Source organism: Syngnathus scovelli, chromosome 2 (assembly GCF_024217435.2).
Source record: "Syngnathus scovelli strain Florida chromosome 2, RoL_Ssco_1.2, whole genome shotgun sequence".
NCBI lineage: Eukaryota > Metazoa > Chordata > Actinopteri > Syngnathiformes > Syngnathidae > Syngnathus > Syngnathus scovelli.
The window spans coordinates 8,834,902-8,852,091 of record NC_090848.1 but is presented as its reverse complement, the minus strand read 5'-3'; the positions used below and the strand labels follow the sequence as shown (position 1 = coordinate 8,852,091).

The following is a 17,190-nucleotide window of genomic DNA, read 5'->3' as shown; positions in this document are numbered from 1 at the left end:
TTCTTATTGCTGATGTTGGCCACAGCTCACACACAAACACTTAAGCGCCACCCCACCACATTTTTAGAAGTGTGCGTGTGTGTGTGTATTGCTGGGTGCGTTTTTACACTTTTGCTACAAGTCATAGTTTTTGTTTTTGTTTGTTTGTTTGTTTGTTTGTTTGTTTGTTTGTTTGTTTTTTCTACAAGTCATTGTTGTCTCATTAACAGCATCATGCCTCTTTAACTATCAGTAAAGCGTTTGTCTTGAAAATCAAGTGCAGTAATATAAAATGTCCACCAGATGGCAGAACGCGCCTTCTCTTTTGAAGACTGCTCCTTTGTGACGTTTGCGCACCTCTACCAAAGGTAGATTACCAGATTACCACTAAATACTTTTAAAATGTACATTCAAACTTTCATTAATGTTGAATGTTAGCAGTATTTTTTTGTACCTATACAAAGAGTGGTGGTGAAATAAAATACACAATACATAGTAAGTAAAATAAATAATACAAAGGAAATAAAAAACAATAAAAACTGTCAGAATATTTATTAATTATTATTATTTAAAAAACGGTTTTGTTGTTTTATTATTTTTATTTTTCATTATTATTATTTCTATTATTTAAAAAATGATTTTTTTTTTCTTTTGCCATTTTTTGGAACAAATAGCGTGAACAAACGATTCAAGTCAGGCTTTTAGCGCTCATGAGCACGTCATCACGCGGTGATCGCGTGACGTCAATTTATCTTTAGTATCTTTGAACGCACTAGGGTGCGCACCTCCCACAAACTCCCCGGAAGTAATCAATAGGCGACGCGCATATGCGCGAGTTGCTGCGAGAGCCGACCACGTAGGTGAGCTCCTCTCGTATTTTCGTCACTTGTCAGCAAAGAGAAAGCAACTCGCACGCAAATGCAAAACAAACAAAGCATGTACGGGACCAGCAGGATTTAGTTGCACGGACACAGAAGCGCTTTTTCTTTTCTCCAGCTTTCCGTGAGCAGCCAGGCGAGAAGGAAGTAAGTTGATGCGCTTATTATAATGTTTTGCGGCCCATTTGAGGATGTGTCCCTACTTTATCGTTTGCTTCACCACCTTTGCCCTCTCATCCGCGTTGGGTGGCCTCATTAAGTAAGCGTTGTGGTGTCAAGTGAGGTTTCTTGTCTGGGTGTTCGCTCAAGTCCTCAAATGAATGACTTGATTGGAACTTTTAAAAGAGCTTACTTGAATCAATTAACAAGAGCTCCGCGTTGCTTTGTATTATGGATGTCTGTAAAGTATTGTTGTCAAACTCCAGATTTCAGATTAAGCCCGGCACAGCTCTTTTGCGTAAGCGCATCTTAATGTTCTTAGTGACACTCCCCCCCCCCCCCCATTCATTTTGGAAAAAAAAAGTGTGCACCAAAATAGGCATATTTTCTTGACTTGCTACAGATATTACAAATCTTTTTTTGTCATCCAGCCTTTGAACATAAGGTGTACAGTCATTTTCATATCAGGCAATTACTAACGGTAAAGGTAAAACATATTTTTTTCAATTCTTCAGTTTTTTTTAATGCTGCCTTGCTTTTATATGTGTAAATGTTGCTGAATAAGACATGTTGAAAATCCTAACTTCAAAAAGTTATTAAAAGATTTCAAGCATAATAGTAAAGGCAATTTATTTGCCATTGCATTAAATTCCGACATGTTCACAAATGTATACAATGCTCAGAAATATCACCTACTTGCTGTTGGGTGCGATTGCATTTTAGCCCAAAGATGCTTTTGCTGTATTGCAACAATTTCTTGTGGCTCCCTCCAGTGCCGTTAACGGACAAGACGGCCTGCGCGACATTCAGTGCAAAGACTGCTTGTAAAAGAAGTACTACACACAAAAAAAAATTGCTTTCTGCTGCCAAACAGGTCATCAGACCACTGTGAGTTGCTAATGCAGCGTGAGAACAAGAGCGAAACCCTGCATTCATTGTAAACTAGGAAGATGACGCCTCTGTCACTCCAACAAGCAACCGTGGAAATCTGTTGTGGCCTGATAAGACTCAAGAGGCCAATTTGGTGGCACGCTTAACCACAATTTGCTGTGTAACGGCGCCAACTTCCACATTTTTTGCATCTATGCAATCACTTATGATTGTCTCTGTGTGCCCTGCAATTGGCTGGAGACCAATCCAGGGTATGGATTTGGTTATTTCCTCCCCGCTGAAGACCCAGGTACCAAACACACAGTCCACTGTTGGTTTAAAAAAAAAAAAAAAAAGAGCACAGGAGGTTCAAGAGCCTTGCCTGTCTTTCTCCCTTGGTAATAAGCCTTGTGCTGGGCTGCAGCCAGCAGACGTCATGGCAAAGTGGGTCAAAGCTACAACTTTTAGGAATAACTGCATGGCTTCTCATACTCGTAGTCAAAATGCTGCTATAGAAAGGTTTATTCATCATTTGCAACTATATTTGGAAACATCACTTTGCATAGGGATGTGATCTTTGTATTTTTAGCGTGGAACTAAAAAGAGGATGTTTGTATATTCCTGAGGAGTTAGAAATAGATGAAAAAGCCTGTGGTGATCATTTAGAAGTATTTTTAGCTTTCGGCAGGCTTTTAAATAAAACAGCCGTCTTCCCACTTTAATTAATAGAGATAGGGAGATATCTTGTTAGTTTCATTTCAAATCTATTGTGGTCCTTTGAGCCAAAAAGATAACAATTTTGAGGAAGACAAAAAATGAAGAAATCACTGCACAACTCAATCGTTTTAAAACTAAAAAAAAATCTCGTTTTACCATTTATATTTAATTTAAATGACAGTTTTGTTGTATAAACTACAAAAAATTCCAATTGAACTTTTAGCTAAAGCATGTATTCAAATGAAAACACTCTAATTTTACTCAAGTGCTGTACATTTCTGTGATAACAGTTCGAACAGCCCTCTGAGGGAAACTGTAACTACAATAAGCAATTTGATACCTCTGTCCGAGCTGACTTAGGGGCGAGAAGCATGGCACACCCTGGAATGGTCCTCATCCAATCACAAGTGTCCACAATTCAAACTGAAATCAGCAAGTTTCAGCACATAACAGCTGGCTGGATTATTTGACTCCTTGTTGTGTTCCTGTAATGTCATAAAACACGGCAATGCAGCAGCGTAAATGTTCATTCAGCCTTCATGCAGTGTGCCAATCGGGTGCAGGTGGAAGCCAGCGGGAGCAGCAGAGTTGAGGTTACAGTACCTTCCGGAACCGTTGCCTTGGTTACTTGGCAGAAATATCACTTCATAACACGTACGGCAGGTTCGGCGTAGTGCAGATCAAGCCACTGACGCGTCTCATTGTTTGACTGCAATATTTACTGTTAAGATTAGCATGTGCTGCAAATAAACCACCTTAAGACAACAATGTGAAGGACGGCATTGTTCCAAATCAGACTTTTTGCTCGTTGATGCAGACTTTTTTTCTTCCTTGTTTGTGTGGCACTAATTCCATGCTTGTACCACTAGGACTATGTTTTGTTAATTTCTTAATATATTAATAGTAATGTAGAAAGATCTGTGATAATATGGAAAACATTACACACGTCGAGACTGAAACCAACAACTTGTCACCTGAGGCTGTATGGAAGCATCACTCGAAAACAACAACGTTGAGGAAGTTGTTAATGAGTCAGCCAACGTGCGCGGTGTTTAATCATCAGGCCTATCATTAGGAGCGCCGTTTGAATGGGGGACTTCCCATCACGCAGAAGCTGGGAAGACTTAGATGGAGCCTATAAAAACCAAGCAACGACCAGTAACTAGGTCTTTTGATCATTAACATCTGAAGGTAGGAAGGAAGTCATCCAAGCTAAAGTTGAATCTCTTTTTCAGAGTGGCGGCTCTCGTCCACCATGGCAAGTCAGGAACCCGTCAATCCTTCGCACGCGGCCTTTGACCGCTTCATCCAAGCGCAGGACTGCAAAGATGTCCAGCGGCATTTCAACGAGCTCTGCCAGCAGCTGGACATCAATTTGAAGGATTTCCGGAGTTTCTACAGCAAGCTGAAAGAAAGGCTCAACTACTGGAGGGCCAAAGCCTTGTGGGCTAAGCTGGACAAGAGGGCGGCTCACCCGGACTACCAGCAAAGGAAAGCATGCACCAAAAACAAGGTATTGCCAAGATGAAATTACACTATTCACCGTTCCGAAGCTACTGTGAGATAATTGTCTCACATTGACGAGTCTTAGGTACAATGAGCAAACCCCGCTGATTCACAAATAAAAAAAAAAAAACCTCTAGTGTTCAAAGGTGGAACAGTCTTCAATTTATTTTTAATGTTAGGCAGTTGAGAAAAGATTCACTTTTTCCATGCCAAACTACTGATTATTGTGTTTTATTTTGAACAATATTTCCAAGTGAATTATTTTCCTGACTGTGCTTACTACTGACTGTTGTTTGTGACCAGTTTTGAAAAGCTTAGGCTCATGGTTAAGATCTGGTTAGATTTTGAGTCTCCTGTCTTTGGCCTGACTGTCCCGGTCTGTGCTTGTATTTGTTCCTCCCATGCAGTGTCTGATCCTGGGCGCCGGGCCATGCGGGCTGAGGACGGCCATCGAGCTGTCGCTGCTTGGGGCTCAGGTGGTGGTGCTGGAGAAGCGAGATACTTTCTCCAGGAATAATGTTCTCCATCTGTGGCCCTTCACGATCTGTGACCTCCGCAGCCTCGGCGCCAAGAAGTTCTACGGAAAATTCTGCACCGGCTCATTGGATCACATCAGTAAGTGATGGCTGACATGCATAAGTAGGGGACCCCGAGAATGGTTGCAATTGTTCCAATCAGGGACACGTTAGGAACCACCAGATTCATTTATTTTTGCAAAGCCTGCTTTGTAGTTAACTCATTCAAGGTTTAGGATGATAATCTATATTTTATTTGTTTGTGGTAATGTTTTAACTGGTAGCTCAACGCCAAGGCAGCTCATTACTAATGCACTCTGGGACAACAAACTTTGAGTAAATTGTAATATTTATAAAATTGTAAATACCATGTACTTGAATGAATCAAATTAGGGCGTCAAAATATTGATACCTAGATGCATACCAATAGGAATAAAAAAAAGTATCGATACTCCTCTCTGATGCTAGGAGACAGCGGTGCCAGCGTCTCACAACAAACAATTGGCCACATAAGTCCAGCCACATTCGAAGAACAAAAATTGGCAGCAAAGCAAATAACTGATCATCCAGCTCTACTTGGCAACCAAGCTTGTGCTACAAGCTGCTTTCACAGCTACTGACCAAACATCTTCTCGTTACGAACCAATCCACTGAAAAAGTGTCTCTCCTGAAGAAACCCTGACTTGGCTGAATTGAGCCCAATAGTTGTTCACCCTTTACAAGACGCCAGAAAGTCCCTTTAACAATAAGGAAGTGGAAACAAACGGCAGACCCCCTTGTCAGGCTGATGAATTTCAAGAAAGTGAAAGGTTTCACAAAAAGGTCTGCTGTCGCTGGTGCACAATGGCATCTTTAGGAGACTTTTTGGTCTTATAAAGGTGCACACGGTGGCGAATTTTAAGTCATATATTATACAGAACAACAGAAGTTGTTTGTGTTTTAAACAAGCATTCATTAGCTGTAGTCTCTATCATGGCCTCTATTTCGTTTTGATACATTTCAACCCTTGTATTTGAGATTACGTCACGCATTTGCATTTTGTGTTGCACAGGCGTTTCCTGTGCCATTTATTGTGTAAAACTAGTTTGCAGAGCAGTTTCAACACCCCAGGTCAAAAGAGCTCAAAGTTAGAGACACAAATGTCAACACATTTATGGAAAGTTTTGTTTGTTAAGGATTTAAATGAAAAAAAAAAAAAAAAAAAACCATGAGTTGAGAACACATGATTTATCACATCACAATACAATGCGAGCAAAACTGTCAATTGTGAATTTTATTATATCCCACAGATTGCCCCAAAATGGACAGTGGGGCCACAAATGGCCCCGGGGCCGTAGTTTGGACACACCTGATCTAACTCAACAAGACGGTAAAGATTGAATTAATCTTTTTGTGTTTTAGGTATTCGTCAGCTGCAGTTAATTCTTTTAAAAGTGTCGCTTCTCCTTGGGGTGGAGGTTCACACCGGAGTGGAGTACCTGGGTCTGTGTGAGCCCTCAGGAGAGAAAGGTAGCATTCACACTTTTTGGGGGACGCATTCCGTGCAGCATCTGCTGTGCTTGAGGCACTGCTGTTTTTTGTATTTGACAGGTTGGACGGCCAAAGTGCTCCCTGAGACTCATCCCGCTTCAGCCTTCCAGTTTGATGTTTTCATCTCTGCCGGCGGAGGCAGGTTCGTCCCCGAGGGTGAGACGAAGGACACGCTGCCGTAGCAAGGGGGGGGCTGCAATCTGACGTTATGCAAGGCCGTTACATCCTCGTTATCGTCATAACCCACGTTCGATGTGTTAATCGCTCCCGTTCTGCTTGCTAGGTTTCAAACACAAGGAACTGAGAGGCAAGCTAGCCATCGGCATCACGGTCAACTTCATCAACAGGAACACGACGGCCGAGGCCCAAGTGGCTGAGATTAGCGGCGTGGCCCGCATCTACAACCAGAAGTTCTTCCAGGACCTGCTGAACGAGACTGGTACGAGTCCACGTGTGAGCAGATGACAGTGCTGCGACAATTATGGAAAAAATAATTAACATGATTATTGGTAATTGTATTGACATGATTATTGATAGACACAATTATTCATTAATTTAAAAACTCAACTTTAATCATTAATATGTATCATTTTCTTTGACTACCTCAGATCTTTTCAGATTTAATCTCCAGATTAATGATAGATAAAAATTTGTAGGGAGTTTTTATGCCCTTTTATTATTTAAAAAACTTTTTTTACTTTCACCACATATCTTTATATTAATTTGAATATTACTATAGATTAAAAAAATATCTTTCTCAACGGTTTTTATGCAATTTGTTGAGCAATTTTCAAACACCTTAAAAGCTGACAGCCACATTCTCTTGGTACCTTTTTCTCTTTCACTTTATGCCATCCTACCGTCCAGGTATTGATTTGGAGAACATCGTATATTACAAAGACGACACCCACTACTTTGTCATGACTGCCAAAAAGATGAGCTTGCTGAACAAGGGCGTCATCAAGCAGGTGCGAACAACACGTCTTTGTCACAAAATGGAACCGTGCTTTTTCCGGACGCCAACTGATACAAATGTGGCCAACGTCCTCTAACTTGTCATCCAGGACTTCAACGAAGCGGAGGATTTGCTGGCGCCGGCCAACATTGATCAAGAGGCGTTGTGCCGCTACGCCCACGCCGCCGCCTACTTCTCCACGGGCGGCCGACTGCCCGAGCTGCAGTTTGCTCAGAACCATGCCCGCCAGCCGGACGTGGCCGTCTTTGACTTCACGTGCATGCAACGGGCCGAGAACGCCTCGCTCGTCAGGGAGCGCAGAGGCAGCAGGCTGTTGATGGCTCTCGTCGGAGATTGCCTGGTAGAGGTGGGTGCGCCTTTGCTCAACTCACCTCAACTCACTTCTCAACAAACAGTGCTTTATATCAGTGTTTTGTTGTGGAGCGTCTCTTTCGGATTTGAAGCAATCATTGCAGGGTGTTGCTCAGCTTGCCTCTCAAGCTAAATCTGATGGGATCAACTCACGAAAGCACTCTAATCTAATTAAAAGTGGGCCGGTGTTGATGTGTGTCACATGTAGTTGCATCTCATTTGCATTGTCCTCGGCAGCCGTTCTGGCCTCTCGGGACGGGCGTCGCTCGGGGATTTCTGGCAGCTTTTGACACGGCGTGGATGGTGAGGAGTTGGGGTGCGGGGACGCCTCTTCTCAAGGTCCTCGCTGAGCGGTGAGTTGGAGGTCAAAGTGCACGAAACGTTATTGAATTTCTGATTATATGACATCCAGGACCTTTTAATGAGACATTTTAGCAACTTATTGGCCTCTCCATTGTCATATGTAATTTTTTGTAATGACAAAAGCTGATTGCTTTGACTCCACCACCCATTCCGAACATCGCAACATCTTGTATGTGTCATACACGTATTCTTCTGAATGTGGGACAAAGTTAGTGTTGCGTCACTGCAGATGCACTCTGTCACATTTCACAAATCTCCTCTCTGTAATGTCTAGAGAAAGCATCTACCAGGCCCTGTCCCAGACCACACCAGAGAACACCAGCAAAAACTACGCCGCTTACAGCATCGACCCCAAAACGCGTTATGTCAGAGTCAACCTCACCTCCATCCAGACCAGCCAGGTCAGTCACATCATCTCCTTTTTTTTTTTTTTTCTGAGATCACTCCCTTTCATCACAACCTGATGGAAAAAATACTTGTTAAAAAAATATTCAAAAGTATTCAAAATCTTTCTGTAAATTATAAATTGAAGAAACTGCGGAATTGTTCTTTGGAGCTTTTTAATAGGCTAGCAAGGTGCGGTGTATTATTAAAATGTATCGTAATTTAGTCTTTTTTTTTTTTTTAAATCCATAAATTAGCTTTCTTTGGATATTTGAATTTTCACTGAATTATCAGTTTCTCAGATTTTGCTTTAGAGTTCCGCTTTCTCATCCAGTTCTCTCTCTTTTCAGGTTCAGCACCTTCACGTCGTTGATAAATCTAATTCGTCGAGCAAGAAACAGAATAACAGACTGTCATACACCCGTCAAGGTGGGTACCACATTACTATAAAGATCATTTGACTTGAAATTCTTTCAAAATTCTCCTTTGTGGCTTCTAGATTCTTTCAATGGGTTTGACGAGTTGTTAAAATGGTGCCAGAAGAGCACTGTAGGCTACAGAGATGTGGAGGTGAAAGATTTTACCAACTCGTGGAGGTCCGGGCTGGCTTTGTGCGCTTTGATCCACCACTTCCGACCTCAGCTCATGTGAGTCATTCACTTGAAACCGTGGAGTCGATCGTGAGCGTGAGCGTGCGTCTTCTTTTGCAGTGATATGAGGTCCTTGAAAGCGTCGGCTTGCATTCACAATCACCAAGTGGCCTTCGACATCTTGGAGAAGGAGTTCGGCATCCCGCCTGTCATGTCGGCCGCTGACTTTGCCAACGACGGGCAAATAGACAGACTGTCTTTGGTCCTCTACCTCACCCAGATCAAAAATGCCTTCACTGTGCTCTCACCAGGTAAGCAATTATGGATACACATCTGCAAAAAAAAAAAAAAATGCCAAAAGGGTTCAGTGTCTCAGTCTGTCGACACAATGGCAGAGTGTAAATTGAGTCATGTGCGGATCAGCTGGTTTTTAACAACTACCCAAGTATGCATCAATGTGTTCTTCATGAAGCTATAATTTGAAATACTTGAATATACTTGAATACTTGAAATATTTAAAATATAGATGTCACTAAGACACAATTTTATTGTAAGCCTTATTTGAAGAAAGTGATAAAAAATGCAGGAAGTGAACGCTTCCATTAAATAAGTCATGCAAAAGCCGCTGCTTGAGCTTGCCAACATTTGTGGTAACAGCAGCATCTCTTCTTACGTAACTCGCTCACTAACACACTTATCAAAGGCTCAGACGCTTCCGTCCTCCCACTGAAATGTGCATCGTAAGGACACTGTCTCTTTAAGAGCTGATTACCCATAGTTCATTGAGCGCAAGTGTTCTGCTGCTGCTGCAGCTGCTCCTGCTCCTGCTGCCCTCCTCAGCGCAGCATTTGCCATGGAGCTCTTTTGTCAGGCTCTGATGGGATGAGTCTGTGCTGAACCAGGACTTTTTTCCCCCCACTGCCCACGGATGAATTTTCACAACGTGAACAATGTGCGTGTCAAGTGTTCCAGCTGTGACTGAACCCAAGTGGGTGCGTTGCTCACCCTCCCTCTGTGATGCTCCGATCAAGATGGGCTGATCATGCAGCGGGCAGCCGTCATTTACCGGTAACCTCGTCTTGAGTGCGGCGAGAGAGTTTTGATGTGAAGCGGTCCCATCTGTTCGGGAGGACCACAGGGAGGCTGCCGTCGAGACGAGCTGGATGTGTGTGACATCGTGACAAGAACGTTTAGTGCCGTGCCTCTGCGTAGAACGATTCATATTAATGCTGTGCTGATGAACTGCTGAGAATGCTTTAATTAGTAGAATCTGAATGTTGGTATTCATAATGAAGGTAATTTGCAGACAGACAAAATAACATTTCTCACAGTTTCATCTGCATAGACAAAGTTTGTTGTGCTGATGAGCTGTCAGTGCAGTGCTGCAACATTTGAATGTGTTGTGAAATGCTTGCCTAACATGTTCCTGTTGTTCTTCTTCCTCTCTTTCAGCTCCAGAGCCCAAAGGCTTCTTGACGTCGTCCAAGCCTTTGACACTCTCCCAGGCGCACTCGGCTGTCTTCTTCCTCAGCAAGCTTAAGCATAACTCTCTGCAAAGACGCAAGGTACCCGCGCGCGCACACCCACTTACTATCTTAACTTGATGAAATGTGACGGCCCATCGCTTGTCTGGCGTCTTGACTTGACTTCTTGATTATGACTCATGTTTGCTGAGCAGCGCAAGCGCAGACATTTCAAGGCAATGTGGTTTTAATTATTCATTAAAATAGCGTATCGAGTCATGAGAGTCGATTTTCATCCGCAGGAGAAACTGGCAGCCGAGAAGGAACAAACAAAAGAAAACGATACAAAGATGGGAGAGGAGGACTGTGTAAGTTTTTATTCACTAAAACACATTTTTGAGAGCTTTCCGAACTAGAGAAGCTAATACAAACAGAATTATATTTTCACATGCCTCAAACCTCAGTGACAAAAAAAAAACAACTGACGAGTATTATTTTTCCTTTTTTTTTTGTTTTTTTACAACCACAAGAATGTTTTCAAGCTCTACTATACTGATGTTCTGCATTGGTGGCCAACTCGAGGCTTGTGGGCCATATCTGATACCTGATCATTTTTTGTGGGGGTCATTTATTCCCCTGATTTTTGTTCAAAAGAAGTTATCTGGCATGAAATTTGAAGAAGCAAAATGCAGGGGCAATCATGTGAAGCAAATTATTAAGGGGTTTCAAAGACTTGACATGCAATTTCCTGAAAAGAAAGGGTTTTAAATTTTTAGCAGCTGCTCTTTTTGTTGTTTTTTTGGGGGGATTTTTTAACCTTTTTTTTTTTTTTTTTGGTTACTGCTGCATTCCTGTAGAGCCAGTCCCTCCTTGCACATTTTGGTTTTTGTTTGAACTTAAGTGAAAGATGAACCATTTGGTTTTCAGTATATTTTCAGTATTGAAATTATGGAAAATGTCACTAAACCATTTATTTATGGTATACCTTTACTCCTGTAGCAATCTAAGTACAGTAGTCCATGATTTCACAATGAGAACTGTAAACTTGAGGCCAATTATAACTAATAGTGCCCCTGCTAATAATAATAACTATAATGATTATAATGATCATTTTACATATAGGCACCTTCGAGGAGACTTCAGATCCGTCACTCCACATCCCAGGCGGCACCCCTGAGCTCCCCTGATCTCAGTCCGCCTCCAGCACTTGTTGAGCCTGAGCCCGCTTGCATGTCGCAGGCCAACAGCGAGGCGTGCTACTTCTGCAGCGGCCGGGTCTACGTGCTGGAACGCATCAGTGCAGAGGGCAAGTTCTTCCATCGTGGCTGCTTCACGTGCCACCAATGCGGCGTCACGCTGCGACTCGGAGACTACGCCTTCCATCAGGACACAGGTACTATTGGGCAGCTTGCGAAAGCCTCTTCTAAACTGCTGACTGATTGAAAGATGAGTAGGCATTCCGGGAAGTGTTGAAAATTTTCTGTTATAGGGACCATGCCCTCCCCCCTCAGAAATACCTCTCCTGCCACTTTAATAACATTTTAATGGATTAAAACATGTTTGCAACACATTGCACATGTATTTGAGCGCCCCAAAATTGCAAGCTTTCCATAATCTTTTACTATAATTACTTTTTCTGCAATGACGTTGTCTGACCAGTGAGAGGCAGTGTACAGAAGTCAGTAGTGACTGACGTGCAATTAACAATAGTACAAATTTTCATACCTAATTTTTTCCCATGACCAAAGAAAAATAAAAACACATTATAGGTAACTCTGTCAATTTATGGGTTAGTAATACTTGAATCCAACCTACTGTTATTTACTTGCTAGCCTGAAACAATAAGCTGAGAGCTTTACTTATGCCTTTTGTTTGTTGTTGTCTGTTGCTGCTTGATTTTCAGTGGCTCAAATTAAATTAAATAAACAAAAATAAATTAAGACAACAGAATAGATACAGGCTAGCTCGTTTGTAGGCACAAGACTCTGTGCCTGCTTATTTCATGTGTGTCATTCCCCTCAGGGAGATTTTACTGCGAGCTTCACGCTGAAGAGCTGGAAGACCCAGCCGGAATATTGTCTCGTAAGGTGCGTCACACAACACATCAGATGCAAAGTGCTCGTTTTTCTTTCTGCTGCTTCCGATCCACACAATGCTTTTATCGGAATTTCGCCAGTCAGACGCAAACTGCATCGCCAGCTAAAAGCTGAACTTTATCTTGTGTAATAACAACTAATTAGGAAAGGTTACATTGCTTTTGCTTATTTTTCCACATGAAAAACCTGTAATTTATTCATTAGAAAATAAAAATGGCTTCATGTACATGTTTGCAATAATATTGATATTGCTTTATTTTACAACTATATTGCTTAAAAACTACACATAAAAGCAAAGAGACCAGGTAAAGCCTTGCCAACTTAATGCTAATGAGCTAGTGTTTTCCAGTGTTTGAACTTTTTAACCAGTAGACTGAACACAAAAGGTGCAGCAGCAACATTTAGACAGACATTAAAACAGTCTCCAGTGTTTATTTATCATCTCTTCTTAATTCTATTTTGCATTGTGCGCAGTCTGAAATATCTTTTCAATGTCTTTTGTCCTCATAGGACAGTATAGGAAATGAACAAAACAGCCTTTCCAGCGATGGTTGCACGCCATCCCCATCTGATGACGATGACGAGCCCACGCTAAGATCGCTACCTTCTGTCGAAGAAGAAACCGCAAACGATGCCGAGCGGCGAGTTGATCCGACAGACAGACAGCCCCCACTCCCCAAGCCCCGTCTCTCTCGGCAGACCAGCCCCCTGCCCTCTCCTCCCGTGGTGAAGCCTCGCACAATGCATCTTTTAATTCCCGCAAGTCCGAAAAACATTCCGCCTCCGAAAGCCGTGCGAGAGACACCCGAGGTCGTTCTCGACTCGCGGCCCAAGCAGTCGCTCCGCAAACTTAAGTTGAGCGATGAGGAGAAGGATCAGCTGGTCAACCTCCTGACCTTCACCGCCGACTCGGACTCAGAGACCCCCGGTGGCTCTTCGTCCGGCTCCTCGTCCTCGGCGACGGCGCGAGGCACAAGTCCTCCCAAGGCGGAGGACGGACCAGAGGAGGAGGGCTACTGGAGCGGCAGCACGGCCGGTCAGATTCGCGAAAAGAGGAACAGACGCTGCTTCCGGAGGAAAGAGATGCCCGCCGGGCAACCCAGAGTACGATCCAAGTTCTCCCCCTGGAATCTTTCCTCGCCCAGGATCGGCAGAGACACGCGACTCAGTGTTCATCAGCCTGGGAAAGTGGGTGAGTAAAGGTTGTTTACAACCAATTGCTTCATTGAACAGACGGCAACAAATGGTGTCCAAAAATTATGCCTGTCCCTCGCATGCTTGCTGATTACTTGAATGACTTGTAGGATAAACGGTAAAATAATATCTTCAAAAAATATTCGATAACCACCACCCCTAAAAATGCTAACAACCTCCCGACTCGATTAGATTTTGATTCTTTAGGTTCCGATTTGATTTGATGTCGATTTAAATGCTTTGATGTTGATTCAGAAATCATTCAAGAAATTCAAAGGCACAAAATGATTTTTATTTTCAGATGTTTTATTAATTTTAGTTTTCAAATGGGCAAAAAAGTTGCACAATAATAACTCATTAATGCATATGGAGTACAAACGTAATAATAAATAATTCTGTATAAACTAAAAAATAACAAATGTATGGAACGCTGTAGGCTGGCAAGCAAACTTCTATCTGGTTCTTTTTTCGCCACAGAAACAACCTTTAGACACATTCACGGGGACTCCGAAGAAGGCGTTGACGGAGATGAGGACGATGACGATGATATGTTGGACCAGGACATCGACTCATTGGACGGGAAGGCAAGCAGAAACTTTGAATTGCCGAGCTCAACGCAGCACCGCGCACTCACCGTGATGACTTTGCAGTTTGAAATGTTACCGGCCAACCCGGTGGAGGCGGGGAAGTTGGAAGTGATGAAGATGAGGACGCTGGAGCGGCGAGCCAAGATGAGCGAGTTACAACGACTCCGACAAGCACAGGTGTGTATGACACCCGTTTGTCATGTTCTAGTTTATTTTGTTTTGCCCATTAAAAAATTGTTTTAGTCTTGTTTTTTTGTCTTTATAGTTTGAGGTGTCACAAAAGTAAAATTTATTGGCCCCAAAGTCACAGTACTAATATTTGGGTTGTTTTTGTTTTGTTTTTTCACAAAAAGCAAATTTTTCTCCACTTTTTGGTCAGTAGTTGGTGGGGGGGATTTTTTTTTTTGGGGGGGGACTTGTTGTTGTTGGACTTGATGATTAATGAAATGAAAGATATTTTTAAAGAAGTCTCCTCATTCTGTTAGTTTGGGTGCTTTTGTTGTTGTCGAACACAATTATCGTGTGCATTTTGAAGGCTCAGACAAAATGCGCTGGCAACGAGGTGAACTACTATTTTGATTTGTATTTAACTTTTACTGTACAGTGCAGTTGAATTGAATCATTATTGTCCTTTATTTTTCTAGCATATTGTCACAATACAGCATTTTTTGTTCCTTTTTTTTGGGTAGTCAATCCAGAGAAGGCTGGAAGAGATCGAGGTGACCTTCCGGGATTTGGAGGAGAAGGGCGTGGCGCTTGAGCAAAGTATAAGAGGAGAACCCCGTAAGAACCCAGCACCACCATTTTGTTTTCATTGTTATGCACGTTTCACAGCCAATATTTTACTATTCAGTTCTGCTCCGAGTTACTCATTAGATTGAATATTCATGCTGTTAGTAACCTCAATCAGTACGTCATCTTTATTCACTGATCCAAAATCTGCTTTTACACTTGTAGAGATCGATAGTTCCCCCGACATGATCGAGCATTGGCTCCAGCTGGTCCACGAGAAGAACGCCTTGGTCTCAGAGGAGTCTGACCTCATGGTGGCGTAAGTGTGCATTTTAGCTCATGGCTGTTGTTGTGCCCATTGTTCTCCCACACGGACTCAGACCACAGGGTCATTGTGTAGGAACATTTTTAAGAAATATGGAATAGTCTGACGTTTGTGGACAAACAAGGCGAAAGTATCCAAGAAAGACTCGCCTCCTTTGCTAAGTGCTAGTGTGTTTTTTTTTTTTTTTTTATTGTATGAGTCATTTGCTGAATGTGTTAAGTGCCTTCACATCATTTCTGTAGCCTTAATTAGCACTACCGTCAGTCAATGACATTAAAGTGACTTGACTTAACTGGATCATGCCTGGAGTGGGGAGCATTCCATATGCAATGTTTAGCTGCAATGTTGCTTTTTATCTCAGATCGCGACAACTGGAGCTTGAAGACAAACAGAGCATGCTGGAATTGGAGCTCAGGAAATACATGGACATGAGCGGTGCGTGCATACGTTGATGATTTATTTAGGTCTGCAAACCGGGTCAAACTCGAGGCCTGCGGACTTGATATGTGATGTCATCATTTATTGTTGATTATATCAAGCTTGGCAAAATAATTCTGTGACTTCCGACTGAAACTATATATCGGTGATGTGTGACTTGTCTATTGGCTTCCTTCCGTGTGTCAGACAAGACAGCCGAGCAGCAGGCGGAAGAGGATCGCGTCCTGCAGCAGATGATCGAGGTGGTGGACATGCGAGACTCGCTGGTGTCCTTCCTGGAGGACAAAAGGCTGAAGGAAATCCAAGAGGAGCGGGAGGTTCTCTCCGTCATGGAGGCCAAACGCCATTCCAAGACGGGAGCTCAGGTTCACTGGCAGTAACAAAAAGAAGAAGAAGAGGGAAAAAAAACTCTTTGAGTGTGCTCACACTTGAAACACAAATGCTGCAAAGCCAAAGATTTCACACTGACGAGCTGAATGAAGCAGCTTCCATCCATGGGGAGACATCAGCTAGGAGATGATGATGATGCACAAACGGCGGATAATCATCGCCCAGCGAGGGACCTGACCTGGATTTGTCTGGTAAACAGGCTGTCTCGACAAAGCAGCATGAAATGACAGCCTTGCAGATGAAAGATGATGAGCCGGATGGAGGCTTTGAAAAGGTTCACATTGCGTTTGCTTCTTGTTCACTCATCGAGTCAGAAATAATCCACACACTCTCTTTGGTACTTCTCAATCTAGTCAATAAAGCTTATGGTACGGTGGACCTCAAAGGTTTTGCAGTCAGCCAATCGGATTTATTCTCTCACTATCACATTGCAGTGCCGATTGGGCAGATGTTTTACGCAAGTCCATGTGAGTTTACGTTTTGCTTGAAACAATCAACTCATTCAGGACTTCTGACTTCTGGTTCACCATTCCCAGAATTCCCTTGTTTACATATACGTAGTCACCTCCACACAATTCTCAAGAGATTCAAACCATTCTAACTAGAGAAAGGTTCTAGTTTGATTATGAACAAGAATAAAGCAACGGCAAAGAAAAGTTTCTATTGAGGAAGCAGACAATTGAAATAAAGTGTTGCATTGCACACAAAAATATAATATAATAGCAACAAATTGAAATAATTAGTTTTTTATTTTTCAGCGTGTATGCTTTCTTATGTTAAGGCTCTTTACTAATCCCAAATCAAATGTTAATAATTTTGGACTTCCTTGATACAAAATGGTCTGAGTTCCATGTATGACCTGAATCTGTTCCATCCCCAACTGTGCTTGATGACCACTTCGGAGTGACTCCACAAGGGGGAGCAAATTGTCTATACAAATGTATTTTCGTTTTGCCTGGCAAGTGTATTTTGACCGCACAGCTTTCTCCACTTGTAAAGAAGGGCTTGACTCTGGGACGTGGCCCCACTCTATTTCGTCTGGGGAAAAACCTTCAAAGTATGAAATTACAAACAATAATAACTGATGAGTCTTAGATCATGAAATCATGCACTTTAACACAAAATATCTATTACTAATTATTTCATG

At 42.4% G+C, this 17,190-nt stretch overlaps 1 protein-coding gene across 4 annotated transcripts; it reads left to right on the top strand.

Moving 5' to 3' along the window:
- The first annotated feature begins 656 nt into the window (after window positions 1-656).
- mical1 (microtubule associated monooxygenase, calponin and LIM domain containing 1) lies at window positions 657-16,428 on the top strand. 4 transcript variants are annotated; one of them, XM_049755298.2, is made up of 24 exons: window positions 765-1,004; window positions 3,839-4,116; window positions 4,517-4,724; window positions 6,026-6,133; window positions 6,215-6,310; window positions 6,438-6,593; window positions 7,022-7,122; window positions 7,219-7,476; window positions 7,719-7,834; window positions 8,119-8,245; window positions 8,579-8,657; window positions 8,728-8,875; window positions 8,939-9,129; window positions 10,271-10,383; window positions 10,584-10,649; window positions 11,404-11,674; window positions 12,304-12,368; window positions 12,888-13,569; window positions 14,049-14,155; window positions 14,222-14,335; window positions 14,848-14,941; window positions 15,116-15,209; window positions 15,577-15,650; window positions 15,840-16,428. In XM_049755298.2, the coding sequence occupies exons 2-24, from the start codon at window positions 3,859-3,861 to the stop codon at window positions 16,031-16,033; spliced, it is 3,720 nt and encodes a 1,239-aa protein (XP_049611255.1). In that variant the 5' UTR covers window positions 765-1,004; window positions 3,839-3,858; the 3' UTR covers window positions 16,034-16,428. The 4 variants fall into 4 exon arrangements, with proteins under 4 accessions (XP_049611257.1, XP_049611253.1, XP_049611255.1 ...); XM_049755296.2 differs by having other exon boundaries at window positions 764-1,004; window positions 14,049-14,335; XM_049755299.1 differs by lacking the exons at window positions 765-1,004; window positions 3,839-4,116; window positions 4,517-4,724 and having other exon boundaries at window positions 6,215-6,296; window positions 14,049-14,335.
- The last annotated feature ends 762 nt before the right edge of the window (window positions 16,429-17,190 follow it).